We start from the raw sequence: 17104 nt of genomic DNA on the forward strand, positions 1-17104 counted from the left end.
TTGATTAAGCTCTCGCTCCCACTTCATGGTTGTAACTGCCCAAGTCCAAGCTCTTGGGGGTGTGAGCTTAGCGCTTCTCAAACAAAATACGCTGGCTCGGCTGGTTACTATTGTATCTCAATTCTTTTCACGTGATTCAAGTAGATCTCAATCTTCGGATATTGTATCTTTGGTTAGGAAAAGGAAGAGAGATTGGTTATCATTATTCACTCCTCGAGTGGATATCAGACATTTTTAGTAGTTTTCCTAGACACCAGACCCTTTCCATCTTTTGTCTCTTCCTTTACTGATTCTTATTCTCCTCGGGTAGAAGAGGATTACATTTCCCCCAATACTGTCGCTTAGTCTCCCGTAGTGCTAATGACCCTGGAGTAGCATTAAGTAGCAAAGTCGGTTGATTGTTGGTACGGAAAAAAAAGAGGTCGAACGACCAGACCAGACCAACCCAACATCCTCGACGTCTTTTAAGACGGTCTTCCAAATATTTCTTCCTCTTGGGACTGATCGCATTCTCTGTTTTCCAGGCAGAGAATGCCTGGAGAGTTGCTCCCTATAATGGCTGCTCCCAGCGTCCCCGAAATAAAATCCGCCTTAACCTTATCGATTCGAGGAAAGCCAGATTTATATCTTATTGTACGTCTATTCCCTCAGATACCTACAATCTCCTTAAACGATCACGTTGACTGATTAAATCGATAGTCTGAAGAAGATACCATCTATGAGCAGGATATCCTTCGCGATCCAGGCAGTACGAAGCCTTGGTTGGCATACATCGAGTTCAAATTTCAGCATGGCACAAAACTCGAGCAAGCTTTCGTTTTGGAACGAGCTTGTTTACAATTACCCAGATCTTACAAGTTATGGAAAATGGTATACATCTATGCGCGCAAACCCCGCTTTAATATCCGCTGACGAAAAATAGTACCTTACATTACGAATGAAGCATTTGGGGAAGTTGAATCCTGCAGCTTTTGCCCCCGAATATGCCAAAGTCAACGCGCTTTACGAAAGAGCCTTGATTCTTTTGAATAAGATGCCAAAAATCTGGGAGATGTACCTTCAATTTTTGCTACTCCAACCCCTCGTTACCCTCACGCGCCGAACTTTCGATCGAGCACTTCGAGCTTTACCCATTACACAACATAACAGAATATGGGCCCTTTACCGTCCTTTCGCGAATTCCGCGTCAGGTTCTACAGCTGTCAAGATATGGCGACGTTACATGCAGATCCATCCGGAGGATGCCGAAGATTTTATTGAACTCTTAATTGAGATGAAACTTTATACAGAGGCCGTCAAGAAATATATGGATATACTTAACAACCCAAAATTTCGGAGTAAACATGGAAAGGGCCATTATCAATTATGGAGTGAGATGGTAGATCTTCTTGTGGAGCACGCCAAGGAAGTTGAAACCGGAGATGAAATCGGAATTGATGTCGAAAGAATTATTCGAAGTGGCATTGATAGATTTGCGGATCAGAGAGGAAAATTGTGGTCTGGTTTAGCAACATACTGGATCAATCGGGGTAGTTTTGAACGTGCACGAGATGTATTTGAAGAGGGAATCACTACAGTTATGACCGTTCGGGATTTCACACTGATATTCGATTCTTATGCCGAATTCGAGGAATCGATTACTGGGGTTCTAATGGAAGCGGCTGCAGTTAGATCAGAGAAGGGTATTGTGGACGAAAATGCAGACTTTGATTTGGATATTCGAATGATGAGATTCGAGCAACTTATGGATGGTCGGCCATTCTTACTGAACGACGTATTATTGCGGCAAAATCCAAGCAATGTACCCGAATGGATGAAACGTATTTCTCTGTGGGGGGACAACAAAGTTGAAGTGGTTAAAGCATACACAGATGCGATTGCTGCTATTCAGCCGAAGAAAGCTGTTGGACAGTTCCACGAGTTATGGTCAAATTACGCCAAGTTCTACGAGGAGGGTGGGGATTTACGTAATGCTCGTGTTATTTTCGAAAAGGCAGTGAAAGTACCTTTCAAATCTGTGGCGGAACTTGCTGATACTTGGATTGAATGGGCGGAGATGGAATTAAGAAACGAAAACTTCGATGAAGCTGTAAAGATTATGGCAAAGGCAGTTCAGGCACCGAAGCGATCCAATGTTGATTATTTCGACGAGACTCTCTCACCTCAACAAAGAGTTCACAAGAGCTGGAAGTTGTGGAGTTTCTATGTAGACTTGGTGGAGAGTGTTAGCACATTGGAAGAAACCAAGAAGATATACGAACGAATATTCGAACTTCGAATTGCAACGCCACAAACCGTTGTCAATTACGCCAATTTACTGGAGGAGAACAAATATTTCGAAGAGTCATTCAAAATTTACGAGAGAGGACTGGATCTATTCAGCTACCCGGTAGCATTCGAACTCTGGAATTTATACTTGACCAAGGCAGTTGATAGAAAAATTGGTATCGAACGCCTTCGAGATTTATTCGAGCAGGCAGTGGAAGGATGTCCTCCTAGATTTGCCAAAGTATTGTATCTTATGTATGGAAATCTTGAGGAGGAGCGGGGTCTTGCAAGACATGCCATGAGGATTTACGAAAGAGCAACCAGGGCCGTCTCTGATGAGGATCGCGCAGATATGTTCAACTTTTACATCACCAAGTCTGCCTCCAATTTCGGTTTACCTTCGACACGACCAATTTATGAAAGAGCTATTGCGGCACTACCCGACAAAGATGCCAGAGATATGTGTTTGAAATTCGCCGATATGGAGAAACGATTGGGCGAGATCGATCGTGCAAGAGCGATTTACGGACACGCATCACAATTTTGCGACCCTCGAACAAGTCCAACCTTTTGGTCAAAATGGGAATCTTTCGAGGTCCAACATGGAAACGAAGATACGTTCAAAGAGATGCTTCGTATCAAGAGAAGTGTTCAAGCACAATATAATACTGATGTCAATTTTATTGCTTCTCAAGCTCTTGCTCGCAGTCAAGCGAAACCTGATGAAGATGGAGAAGAAGCTGCGGATGCAATGGCAGCATTAGAACGCGAGGCAAGGGCTCCTGTTGGATTCGTACCAGCAAGCACAGGTCCTCAAGGAGGAAATATCAAGCAACCAGAAATAGTTGTTACTGAAAATCCTGATGCTATCGAATTAGATGGTATGGATGATGATTGAGGGAGTGGTTTGACTGGGGTTTCATCGGTGGGGGAGGTTTAAATACGGGAACGTCAATCAAAGGGAGTTTGGACATAGTGGGAATTTGAGATCTCAAGGATTCTTCTCAATGCATAGGACGGCGTTTTCAATCGGGTTTACAAACGATCAAGACACTGTTGTCTGCAAATGTATATGTATGTTATTGGTATCATAGGTACAGGCGGTGGAAATATTAAAGATTGCTTCGCTAAATGATGGAAATTGTATTTTCCAAACTTTTCTTCATATCTCTCCTTATACAAACTTCCCTCTGGAATCATTTTTACATAATTCGTCAACACTACCTAGGTATTTATATGTCAAATTTCTTTTCTTCTTGGATGAAATTTCTTTGTCCTCTTTCCAACTTCACAGTCTCGCCCTCTCCTATCCAAATCACTCGCTTTTGCTAGCTCTCCTTCCACCCTGATTTCCTCCCTCCTTGTTGCGACTCCCACCAAGACCGAAAATTCCCATGTATCCTTTCTCCGCATGTGTTGCATGAAAAACGGCATCACGATCGATATGCTTATCAACATGACCATCGCGAGAACTTGGTGTTGCGTAGATTGAACCTTTCCGTTTTTGGAAACGAGAAGGGGGTGTTTTTGAAGCGTCTGGATGATTGGGTGACTTGTGTTAGTGTTGTTTATCGATTTTGGCGGGAGGATACAGGAGAAAGAGAATTGGAATTATAGGGGGAGGAAACAAGAGATGAAGAGAGTGCAGCTTGGTATGTTGGGGGATGTGATGAATGGGGCAGAGTAAAAGGAGATGGTGATGAGGAGGGAAGGGATGGTAATAACAATGGTGACGAGGAGGGATGAGATGAACGACGACTGAGAGGGAAAACCAACGAACCCCATTCATCAGAACTCAATCTTCGATCTTGATTTGGTGATCCGGAATGTGGGTCTGTTGCGTTTGGGAAACTGGGCGTAGGAATGTTCATGGGACTTGTGCCCTGGGTTTTGGAAGCGAATGGGTTGTTGTTTGCGGGGTCTTTGCGTTGGGCGGCGAAGGGATCATCGTGAGAGAGACCCATAGGAGAGGTTGGAGAAGTGGGTGAGGTGGGAGATGGGCTGTGGTGAGCTGAAGAAATGGGAGAACGGTATTAGTTGAATCATTTGGAACTTGAAGTTTGGATGAGAACGAACTTTGTGTTTGTGGTGAGGCCATCTTTATTCTGATGGATATTTCGCCTGTGTGATGATAATCTGTCTTGCCGATGTCTTGGGTTATCGTTTCTGCAGCTTCATGTAATTTGATACAGAACTTTTGTTTCTCAAAATAAAAATGCAGATATATTATTGCGACAAGTTTGGTTTGTTCAAAATTGAAGAGTTCCAATTGATATTAATTAATTGCATGAACACAAAGACCAAGATCAAGCCAAGAGGAAGGACGGCTGCTCCTCTGTTATTTAAAGCTTCCAGGTATGACGGACCACGACGCACATCTCCGTTGAGACGGCAAGAATAAGAGGTAAACTCTATCATAATCACAAAATTTGTCATGCCACGATTCTCTGTTTTCTTTGTAGCTTGCCAGACGAGAGTGCAAGATGGAGGATTCCCCGCATGTTCATTTCTGCATTGTGGAAAGAGTGAGCTAATAATGTGAGAGATGGATCGAGAGGAATAAAATTGAAGAAACTTACTCCATCTCACTGGATGATGTGTGCTTGTCTTACACAAATGGTAAAGGCAATGCACTTGGCGAGACAAGAGTGGCTTTGTGTAACGTGAGGGATGAGAATTAATTGGAGGGGACGACAAAGGACTCGGAGAAACCAAGCTCGCTTAGACGAATCGGAGAAGGGATATGAAGGCGGGGATTTGATGACGTATAAATTATCTGGATTGATCAAAAAGATTGTGGTGTGTAAAGAAATAAGTCTTGCGATTGTGGACGGAAATTTTGGATAGACTTGGTAGTTTATTATGCTCAGATATTACAAGGAAGTTAAACAACGTATTGCTGTTTAGCTCATGATCACTTGGTCTTTTGACATATATTGTTTTGCGCTCAGCCCGTGGGGAAATGGGGTTTAGGGGCTCATGAAGGAATGAAAGTTCGCCACCTAGTATCGTGGGAAATGCTGTGTTAAGGACAGAGTGGCTGTGATATGGTTGGCAGCAGTCATTGAAATACCAATAAAGTAGGAAGAAGGTGAAGGATCGACAAATCTTGTGACTTATTTTGGTGAAATGTGGTGAGTGGGTTGTGTAAGTGACGGGTTTGATGGTTGGAGGTCACAACATGATAGGTATGGATGTGGAGATGAAAATGAAGTCGCTTGTACTCAGAATGCGATGAATATTGAGGGGGGTTGTGGAACTCGAAGTTTTATTTTGTCTTTGTTTAGGCTTTAAATCTGGGGATTTATCGTGGAAGTACTTCGATAGTGTCGTTTACATGCAAAGTTTCTGGATCATACAATCAAGCTGATTTATTGCCGCGCTCATCAAAGGACTGTTCTCTTGACTAAGTCAACTACCCCACTTTCCGACCACCCCCTATTTCCGACCACCTAAAAAAATCATATTATTTACACTTAAAACTTTAATAATTCAATAACTATTGAACTTCAATAAAATCACCTGTAAAATCATTTTCTATAGTATTAAAGCTATTATCTCCCTTAATTTTATAATCTTTCATTTCAATTTGTGTATATCTTATAACTCTAATCTTTATAAACTTTGAATTTGAAAATATTATAATCTTTTATTTTTTTTTAAATAATATTTTATTTAATTAATATTTTAGCTTTCTAATCTTATTCTTTATTTCTAAAAGTTTATAATTCTTAATATCGAATCCTTTTATAATTTTATGAAATAGTAATCTTTATATTGATAAATCAATCTTTTTTTCTTAAATTATTATATTTCTATATTTTCTGATATTAATTTCTTTTTAAGAGATTTTCTATTAAATAAATAATGAATATATATTCTATTAAAAAATAGAATTATTATTAGATTTAGAATTAAATAATAAAATCTTTTTATTATTATTATTTTCAAGCAAAAATCAACTTATAAGAAATTTAGCTATATTTTTGAGCCAAAGATTACTAGCTTGCTACCCAGACTTGATATTTTGAATAATTAAATTTTCTATTCTAATTTTCTAATAATAAAAAAGAAAATTGCACTTTTCAATTAATAAGGAATTAGATAATAGACTTAATTTATTAAGTTTAATTCAATATATACTTTTTAGGAATAAAAATATAAATAAATCGAATAGTTATAGTATGTGTAATATATATAGTGAGAGAAATAAGAAATATATATTATTATTAAAGTATTCTAACATAAATACTATAGTTTTATAGCTTCTATATTCATTCAAAATAAGGAGTTTTGAATTTTCCAGTTAAATAAAAGTAATTTGAGGAATATAGATCTTTTTCAATTATTTTAAAACTATAATATCTATAATTTATCTATTTTCTATAGTAATAAAGTTCCAATTTTTAAATAAAATCAAATCAATTAAAAACCATTATTATTAAACTGATTTTCCCTTATATATTATAAAGAGAATAATACTTTTTCTATTAATTGAAATATATTTTATAAAAAAGGTTCAAATTTGAGATTCAGGTTGCTTTTTTTGAATAAATCTTTAATTAATGCTTTTTATTATTAGTTTATTAAAACCCTAATTCTCTATTATACCTACTTTATCTATATTCTATTTATTAATTGACTTAATAGTCTTAATTTCAGGAATTATAAGGTTTCGGAATTACTTTTTAATAATATTAGATATAGCATCTGAAATTCGTGTAGAATCGATTTGATATTGCTTTTTAATTCTAATATTAGAATATTTTTAAAAAAAGCTATATATTTATTTCTTTCCAAATGAGGGATCCTTTTTTTATATAATAAGGAGGTATTTTGTTATCTTTTTAATTTGATAATATATAGAACTAATATTAAGAGCTTTTTATATTAATATTTATTCTATTAATTAATTCTCCTGAATTAGAGATAACTTTTAAAGTATTTAAACACCTTTTTGATATAAAACTTTATTATATATTCGATTGTAAAGTATAATATATAGAATATTATAATTCAAATTAGTTTTTTGTATACTTACTTTATTTGTAATTACTCTAAAAATCTCTATAATATCTTTTTTGATATATTTATTCTTTATATTACAATTATAATAATATCAAAATTTCAAATCAATTGATTAAAGTATTATTAAACTATTTAAAATGTAAATTTTATAATTATTTAAAGTAATGTGGTTTTCGAGATGGTCGAAAAGAGGGGGTGGTCGGAAAGTGGGGTAGTTGACTTACTACATTAAAAACCCTGGCTAATGTAGTTTGTCTAGCTTGATTACAGTTTATTCTGGTAATTACTTGAGGAAATCCACGCAGAGCTCTCTATTCATCAAGAATCAAATCCCAATCCAGCACATTTATTTGTCTGAATCATCAGACCTTTCTTTCCATTCTAAGTTCAAGACACTCCTTCACTCTTTATGTTGAAAACAAACTTGCATGGGTATTGTATTCATATACTGACCTGTATGGTACCTCCTGTTATAGTTATAGAGTACGGACACTCAGAATGAAGTACAATTGGTATCAGCGAAGAAGCATTAGATATTATATTGCTCAAAGTTGCAAAAGCGGAGGTAGATGATGCTCCACCAGATTCGTCAAACGACTTTGGACTAAAGCTTCCGTCAAATCCACGTGAGAGTAGCTTATCCTTACTTCCAACTACTCTTACCGATATCTAGAAGTTGAAGGCAGCCAGCTTGTTAAGACAATGGCCTGATACTATTATTTAATTTGTACCTTCGTCTTTACTTCACAAAATGCCCACATCACCAGAGATGATTCTCTTCAGTCACCCATTGGCGTTTGTAAAGAAAATCATGTTCGGGTGTTAACCTACACATCTATATCATCCAAGAATCAGTGAAGACAGAATCTAGTTCTGGGTTCGAAACTTATCATTTCAAGATGAAGGGTCTCTAAATGTATGAATTTCAGGTGTTCGTGGTCTCTTTTTCCTCCACCTCTATCCTTGTGGCCATCTCATGAAAATCTCTCGACACAAACAAGAGGGATTATCATAATGATTCATCTAAGAGAAGTTGGGCATGAAGTTCTACTCAAGTAACCATTTTAAATACACCTGGGGCCAAATCTATGACGGTCCATCTATCTTGTTCTCAATAGTTAATACATGGCCATTTTTGGCCCTCATAACACCTTGAAAGGTCTCCGAATGCAAATTTGAGGAATTTTTGCAGTACGCAACTAGTTAAATGCCAGCTCAAAGTTCTTGTCGGGACATCGATCATGTGATCAAAGAGGGCACTGTATTAGCTAGCGTCGCGCTAGCGCTACCTTATATTAAATACTAGCTTCCTATAGATAATAATGATCAAAAACGAATACAACCATATAGATCTAAATACTTACATTTATCAATTAAGTTGATACCAACAGTTCTATACTGAGCTTGCAAGTAAATAAATCGGTTTCTTCTGAATACTTTGGTATTCAAACTTCGTTTATATACAAAAGATCCACCACATGTTCTAAAATTCCAAATGAAATAGTAGAAATGATAGAAGTAGCATATTAAAGAAGATAAGCGGGTAAATTATAAATAAACATCAACGATATTCAAGCAGCATCTTTATCATCTCCATTCTCGAAAGAGAATTGACGCAAAGCAGTTACTCGTGCAACTCCTGGGGCACCTCCTTGATCTGATACACTGGCAATAGCACCTTCATCTTGAATTGTGTGAGGTATATCACGAGCTTCATTTTCTTCGCGTTGAGCGATATTTCTAAAAGGTGCTTGAACACTCCCTACGTCCTCATTGCGATACTTAAACATATCGGTTCCCAGCCGTTCCATTCTCTCAAGTTCCTGTCTATGGGCCAGTCGAAGTGCCTGAAATTGATTCTCGCGGATCTCTTCTTCGTGAGCTAATGCTTGACGATGTAATTCTTCCTCGTGTGCTTGTCTTTCCACATCGCGGCGATGCCACTCATTTATTTGTGCGTCTTGGCTCATAGTAGTTGGGGAGAATGGATTTGGAGGTTGAACACCTGAAGGCATCGCTCCGGCAAAAACAAAATTACTAGGCCCTGGGGATCTACTGCTAGTAGAAGAAGCGGATTGATTTAGTGGCTGGTCGCCAGAAAGTAAACCTCCAGCAAAATCGTAGTTGTTAGGTTTTGCAAGAGCGTATGTAGGAGGAGGACTCATGCGGTGCTGAATTTCGGCTATAGGCGAAAATCCATCGGGCCGCAATCGTGTCTCGGAGGAAATAGGCAATACTCGATCTACCAAAATAGAAGAGCGAGTAGGCGCTACGAGAATGGATCCTTTCTCGAAAGATGGCTCTGCAGAACTAGTGGCGATAGCATTCATTGATGGCCGTGAGCCTGAATGTGAAGCAGAAATAGGACTGATGGTAGGACTGGCAATAGGAGTATTATCGACGGTAATCCTCCCATGAACAAATTCTGCTGGAGCTTCTGTTGGTAGCTCAACTGCGGTTTCTGCGGAGAGTTCTTTTGGAATCACAGCCGCAAGTTCTAAACGTCGGTGCGGGACTTCGGAGCTAACTTCCGTTGGCTGTGCAGTGTCTGAACTTATCTCAACCGGGTGACTGATATCACCAGGAGCTTCTGAAGGATAAGTCCCCAATGCCGGAGGACTATCAAATTGTTGAAGATTAATACCGGCTTCAGACTCAGATGTAGAGTTCTTGAGAGCAAGCGCAAGTTTCTTTGGCTTATAATATTTAATATAGGAAAAGTATAGGGTAGCCAGTAAAGTGGCTATTGTCCCGAGTACACCAATGACTATGCCAGAAATTTGCCCCTTGGTTAAACGAGTATTCTGATCGGATGACGCTGTACCAGTTTCTTGTTCAGTAGTACTATCTCCACTTGGAATAGAAATGATGCTCTTGTTGTTTAGCGTATCCGATACATGAACGGCTTGGTAAAGAGCAAATTGATTGGTCTCGTACGAGGTGATGATGTATGCCTCCTGTAAAAATGCTCGACCGATAGTGTACTGACTACTATTTGCTGATCTGGCCAATGGAAAGTAAAATTTTGATGCTTCATCTGTTCCATATTCGGTGTTGGGAATGTATGGGTAAGATAATAATAAATCAAAAGCTGCATATGGTAAATCGATCTCGACAAAATCCGAGGCTGAGGGTTTGTCTTTGAATCTAAACGTAAAAGTTGTCGTTGTAGATGAGTCCGATAGATTATTATGCTGATTCGGGTTTTCGTCAAAGGTGTAAAGGTTCAAGGACTCGTTATAATTTAGTCCTAGAGCATCCGCGAAACGATCACACACTGTTTCCGGAAGCCATAGGTAAGGAGTTGAGCTATCAACCAAGGCATTGATGTTCTCCTCGGATGACGCAAGCTGTATGGACGTATTCGATCCATTTGAGGATATTACAGAAATACTCTCAATGAAGACTTGAGGTACAGGGGGATCTTGCGTAAGAGTGAACGAGACGTTGTGAGGTATGAATCGATTTTCGTCATATCCTCCCAATGTCAAAGACATTGGTTCTCCCTTTTGCTCTAAGCTGGGTTAGTTGACCGTACTAAAAAAAACTCAAAATTGTCTAATACTTACGATATATAGCCCCAGCAGTGTATCCATACCCTGCACCTAATATCTCACCCAGCGCTTCTAGCTGTGCATATGTGACATTTGAGGTAACATAACTGAAGTTTCCAGTACTAGCACCCAAACCAAAGCTTCCAACCCAGTACTCTGTAGCATTGATCATCGCGATTGTCGCGTTGGGAACGGTTGGCCCGTCTGGCCCAAATGCGAGATTATCGAGTCCATACTCTCCATAAGGTGGCCATTGCAGCGAGTTTCCCATACCAAGACGCCAATAGGGAGAAGACTCTAGTGTCATCAAAGGCTCCCATGTGGAAGATTGGGTTGCGTTAAAAATTGAACCTCGGCTGTCCAAGCATGTTGAATCTTTAAAGGTGTCATTAGTATGTGAGGGTTACAGAATATTTCAGCTTGAACTTTAAACGAGACAAGAATGTATATATGCGCGATATGAAACCATTGATCTACAATCAAGGAACCCATATTCTCAGATCCCAACCCTGACTACTGGAAATATTGATACACGATGATGAGTTGCTGAGGATGATCACTTGATGTACGGTTCTAATGGCTAACTGTAACTTGATTTTTAGTTTAAAAGGGTTGGTTTATGAGAGAAAAAAGCTTAAATAACGTAATCAACAACCTTGAACCAAATACTATGATCTAACCTCGAAAAGATGTCTAATCAAATAAAGACAAAAATACGAACAGTAATTCCCCGATTGCGATATGTCATTCATGACAACTCTTCAATTGTTGAGGCACTCGATGGAAGGGATATGATGTTAAGAATTGTTGTCATGGTATAAACGATAAACTAAAACATTTGATATGGAAGTATGATCCATCAATTAGCACTTGATGTTGAATAGATAAAGTTTGCTTCATTATGCGATTCAAAAATCGCATTCCATCAACTATGGTTCGGTATGAAATATGTAGAATTTGAATTATTCTGATCAAAGGCAGTGATTCAAACACTTTCATCTGGCCACATAAAAGAAGAATGTTTCCAGTTTCCGAGAAACAATGAAGTAGAAAGTACCGGTTGACATCGATTCAAGACTTTAAGTCTCTAGAACAAGTATAATACAAAGAAAAATGACATACCACCATCTTGACAGCCATATGGCCCTATCGCCCAGGTTTCAGCGCTGAGTGTATTTGGAAAGAGATTGACCCATTGTTTGGGAGTTCCCAATCTGATCGACACAGCAGACCAAGATCCATCGTCTCCATACCTTTGACTATATCAGCACCTGGTCAAACAAACGGGATATTGTTCACTATACCATTCAGTAGAAGGCGTTAGACTCAAGGCTGTAGCAGCCTCCACACCAGTAACATATCTTCCCAGGATCAAGAGAAGAAGTGGTTGTGTAAGAGCACACATTCCTATAACAGAGATCATAGTCTTGATTTTTGTATCGAAGACACAAAATCTAATCAATTAACTATGCTAATTAATTGAGGAATTGGATATATGTATGATGAAGATAAGTCGACAGTTGCAACAAAGGTCCAATGGGACATACGCGCAAGGTTATCAGGCTGAGCCTCAGGCTGAAGGGCAGGTTTGAAAGGTAATCAGCCAATTAGATGTTTAGAAACAAAAGAAATAAAGGAAAAATTATCAATGAGTGAAGCAGTCAACGATTATTGGATTGGTGCTGTAATTAATATTGCCTCTTATTGTTTTGTTGTAGGGAAAAGAGAGAACTTAGAGTTGGTGTGGGGGAACCGAACTAGGAGAATGAAAAAATAACTATATTGGGCAAAGGAAAGGGGCCACTTAGCATCAACTAAGCGAAAGCATACGATTGAAAAAAAGAAAGCTTTTAACATTATAAAAAGCTCACAATCATACATTTCCATATTAATTATTTCTATCTGTCGATAATATGAGATAAATCAACTTATGAATTTGAAAGGTTCGGGTCTTGCCGAAAGCCATCACGGCGCTCTCGAGCTGCCAAGAAGAACTCTCAATCTGGGAACAGTAGAACGGTTGCTGATTTTTAGAATGCCAATTGAGTTGAGGGCAAGGGAAAGAGGGAAATCGGACCGTGGTTCATAATTTAACAGAAAGGTTAGACATAGTGGAGTCTCTTCCCAATTTTAGAAGTCAGTGGATGGTGGAAACAATTTAGATCAGATCAGCACGGTCAGTTGACCAGGAACATGGCCTTGAAGCAGAACTATCGGCTAATTTACTTCATATGGAAAGGACATGATATATATCTATATTTTTCTATTTCTGGAAGGACTTATCAACTTTCCTTACCAGAATTATTATACCATATCAGTACTTCTCTGAGGCAATGGTTCCAAATAGAGAATTTAGTCACATATTTACCGACAGTGAATGAAGATACTGGCTAGACTTTTCACTGCCATCCGCTAAATTCTACATGGAGAGATGGAAGAAATCCATAGCGTTGAACTTGATCACAATAGGCTTTCACTTTTGGTTAGCATTTTGCCACAATGATATTGTGGCTTCGCCAAGTTGTCAGGCTATCTTGGAGCCATTAACAAATTTTTCATACGTGCTACCAACTTTTGAATAAAGCACGGAAACTATCTTTGTGGTAGTTCAAAAGCACAAGTATAATCCACATTGAAGATACCCACTACAGCCTTGAATGTAGCAAGTGTTTGATCTAGGTATCTTCCAGGAATCCTTTTGGGTGTGAGAGTACCCAATCAACTGTCTGTTCTCAATATTTTGTTAATTCAGGATTCAAGGCTCCATTTCTCTTTTCCGAAATTTCAGTTCGGAGCGTAAAAGTTTATTTTGCGGAACGTTTGTCGCTTAGCCATATCTGGATTGGACTTGCACTAAAAGGTACCTACATTTACGACATGAGTCTACTTTAGCGTTCTGACGATCTCCCCGTAACCGACATCCGACAACCCTATTTATTACAGTGAGCAAAAAAGCATTTGAAGGAGGCGATCATACGAATTTACATTGTAAAGAGCCGTGATGTTACCAACAATCTCTGGTAACATGCTGCGTTCCATAAACGAAATATGCTATATGCTTAGCATGCTATATCCTGATTGATTCAAGCATAGTTTGTTCAAAGATAGTAGCAGGTTTGATGAAAGCATTGTAAGCCACTAGCTGTACCCTGAAGATATCATAGCCGGCACGTCTCCTTTTTCACACTTCAAATACCGTGGACGAGTCACTTGCTATCCGTTAGTACAAGCAGCCCTAGAGTCAAGATCAAAGCACTACCTTTTCTATCTTTACATCTTTATTATTATGTTGGCAAAATAATGAAGCCGTTCAGATAAGAATGATTTTTCATACCAGTTGCTCGACATTCAGCAATTTGACATTGTTTCCTGTACATTGGTTTTTTGAAATGTTTTACTTTGATTTTCTTCTACCTATTACTTACGTGGGTTGGTTCTGAAAACACTCTCATTCCTATATTATAATCTCATGAACAGTCAGGCAAGCTTTGACTGTTGTATAGTGCATTAGGCATCACAAGACCAACTATTTTCTGAGTTTCTCTGGGACAATGCTTTATCATGGATCAATTTTCATATGGGTTTTCATTCTTACTAAATGCTCTGAAGTTTTTGCTCAAGGTACGCTTGAATCCATCTGCCCAAGGACCATATCACTAATATAAGCAAGCAAAATTCCAACAATTTTCGAATTCTAGCATAACTTCTACGTCTTATACTACACAATCTAACCAATCTTCGATCTTCAATTCGAAGAGTGTACTAGTTGAATCATCAGCAGTATCTTCATCGATTTATAATGATGTCGAGACAACTAATTGTCCATCGCCGACGTTGAGCCTTCATACTACTTCTTGGACCAGTATAGGTACCTCAAGAAATGAAAGCTCTGCCAATCCTCCTGCCATCACTACCAAGCCTCAATGGCCTGGGAGATTTAGCGGCGCTACATATGACACAGTCCCGGTCAGCAATCCTACATCTCAATGGCCAAGCAATAACATAAGCGTGACTTCTATCCTTACATCCACCCTTAATTCTACCTTACGGTCTCAAAGCTACATTACTTCAATAACTTTCGAACTCAACACAAACTTCGGTTATCCAATTGCGCCCACCAACTCGAGACAATTGATCGATAATCCAAACACGACTACATTGTCTTTTCATCATCAAACGGTTACTAGTGTTGGGCACAGTGAGACGGGAACTTTCAACAATACAGTATTCAACGCATCCGTCACATCTCCTGAATTAGATCCCGAGACAGATCCGTGCATTGCTCTTGATTCGCCTGACGACGACTATTATGAATTCATTCTAGTACCCAACACGAAAACAATTTCACTTGCTAGCAATGCAACATACACCCCAATACCAGAGTTTACACCTCCAACTTATTGTCCGCCGGGGACATCGCCAGCATATGAGCTACCATTATTTCCATTTGGCAATGACACCGATCCGAATCTGATAGAGTCAAATTAAACAAGTACAAGAGAATATCTAACATTGTCGCCATCAGCGTCTCCCAGTTATTCACAAATAAGGACGACAACCGTTGTTGTTACAAGCAAGAACCCACAGGTTGTTTTTGTCTCTTATACTCCACCACGTTTCCCGGGAATTCCAGTAACGAGAATTGGCAAGCCATCTACACCAAGTTTTCCGTCAACTTCTACACCAGGCTCTTCAACTAAAGCAGTTAGCCCTGAAACAAACAGTGTAGAGAATCCTGATGCAGCATCTAACGATGATGTTGGATCACCTTCACTTTCTAAAATTACAGTGGTTGTCCTTGGAGTACCGATTATTTTGACACCGAGCAATGTTATTATAAATGGACATACGATTCAAAGGCAGAATTCGTCTTTAACCATTAAGCAGAAGGGGCATATATTCACGGTTAATCCATATCAAGTGATAGGCCCAGGAACAACATTGACATTACCAAGTTCATATAGAGCTATCAAATCCACCAATTCAGGGGCAACGAGTATGCAGTCGCAACCAAACCCAACTTCAGCTTCCAGGGCAGGTAGCCAGGAGAAATCACCAACTTTGAATACCAATTCAGGAGATCCAGGGGCAACGGGTGTGCAACCACAACCAAATCCAACTCATAGTTCAGGTGGAGGGAATGTCGAAATGTCAGCAATTTCAACTCTGGTGGATAACATTTCGGTAAGAATAGGAGAATCTGTTGCCGTCGTGGATGGCAAGAGCTATGCAATAGGTTCGGGAGCTCCTCAAGTCGTAACTGTTATAAACACCCAGACAATCACGATTGGTGTTGCCGGAATCCAATTTGGACACACGACTCTGGCGCCTCTACTTGTTGAACCTACGAACCATGTGATTATCGGTGGTGAGCCCATCAGTGCTGGAAACTCCTTGGCATATATTGAGTCTTCAACGTTTACCTACGGATCAGGTTTGGCCGTTCAAACTGATGTATTCAATGGACAAACAATACTCATTTACCCCAGTGGAGTGGTCTTTGCGCAAACAACTTTAGGAGGCAACTCAAGATCAGGAAATCAAATTGGAGTAGTTGGCGGTCTCTCGGTTACGGAAATAGGTTCATCAATCGCAATTATATCTAGCATTACGTTCAATGTTGGGCCTGGTGCTACTCCTACCAAGACAGTGATCAGTGGAGAAAGTATATCTGCAGATCAAAGCGGCCTGGTACTTGCTGGTACAACTTTAACATACCCTCTCATTCTTGCGACACATCCTGTTACAATTTTAAATGTCATATTCACGCAAATTGGATCAAGTCTAGCAGTTATAGACGGAACAACCTTTACTTTTGGACCAGGAGCAACACATACTAGCCATACATTCAATCAACAAACTATAAAAATTGGAAGTAATGGCGTTGAGTTCTCAAAGACCACATTTAAAAGTGTCTCGGAACCTTCCTCGATGCAAGCTATGTCTACAATTAAAAGTAAAGGATCGAGGCTCGAAACTACTGGCGAAGACTCAGCATACACGTCTTCATCTGCAGCGGCGACGTCTGCAGTGATGGCATCTACAGACCAAGAGAGCGACGCTGAAAGGATCAACGGTCGATTTGAAATATACAGATGCATCACTCTTGGTCTCATTATGTTGATGACTTAGTTGATAGATGAGATAATGTTTCAACATGGAGTTCTAGGAGTTATGCAAAAGTCAGGTAGAAAATTGGGTGGGATGGGTACATTATTACGTTTCTTGGAAATGTACTTATGTGATATATAAAG

General features: G+C 39.1%; 4 protein-coding genes across 4 annotated transcripts; 2 read left to right on the top strand and 2 right to left on the bottom strand.

The window, feature by feature from the left end:
* Window positions 1-419: 419 nt before the first annotated feature.
* On the top strand, window positions 420-3364 carry EAE97_005107 (uncharacterized protein). The gene is made up of 3 exons (XM_038875619.1): window positions 420-633; window positions 700-870; window positions 923-3364. Exons 1-3 carry the CDS (start codon window positions 532-534, stop codon window positions 3164-3166), a joined length of 2517 nt encoding a protein of 838 aa, XP_038733976.1. The 5' UTR covers window positions 420-531; the 3' UTR covers window positions 3167-3364.
* On the bottom strand, window positions 3365-5801 carry EAE97_005108 (uncharacterized protein). Its single transcript, XM_038875620.1, has 3 exons — window positions 4345-5801; window positions 4049-4279; window positions 3365-3804 (listed from the first exon to the last, which is right to left on the bottom strand). The coding sequence occupies exons 1-3, from the start codon at window positions 4364-4366 to the stop codon at window positions 3584-3586; spliced, it is 474 nt and encodes a 157-aa protein (XP_038733977.1). The 5' UTR covers window positions 4367-5801; the 3' UTR covers window positions 3365-3583.
* A 3066-nt stretch (window positions 5802-8867) lies between these two features.
* Window positions 8868-12273, bottom strand: EAE97_005109 (uncharacterized protein; the record flags this gene model as incomplete). Its single annotated transcript, XM_038875621.1, has 4 exons — window positions 8868-10810; window positions 10866-11225; window positions 11973-12103; window positions 12155-12273. 4 exons carry the CDS (start codon window positions 12271-12273, stop codon window positions 8868-8870), a joined length of 2553 nt encoding a protein of 850 aa, XP_038733978.1.
* A 2128-nt stretch (window positions 12274-14401) lies between these two features.
* On the top strand, window positions 14402-16982 carry EAE97_005110 (uncharacterized protein; the record flags this gene model as incomplete). Its single annotated transcript, XM_038875622.1, is given in 3 exon segments — window positions 14402-14471; window positions 14521-15328; window positions 15344-16982. 3 exon segments carry the CDS (start codon window positions 14402-14404, stop codon window positions 16980-16982), a joined length of 2517 nt encoding a protein of 838 aa, XP_038733979.1.
* Window positions 16983-17104: the final 122 nt, after the last annotated feature.

This window comes from Botrytis byssoidea, assembly GCF_014898295.1.
Source record: "Botrytis byssoidea strain MUCL 94 chromosome Unknown BBYS_008, whole genome shotgun sequence".
Classification (NCBI taxonomy): Eukaryota; Fungi; Ascomycota; class Leotiomycetes; order Helotiales; family Sclerotiniaceae; genus Botrytis; species Botrytis byssoidea.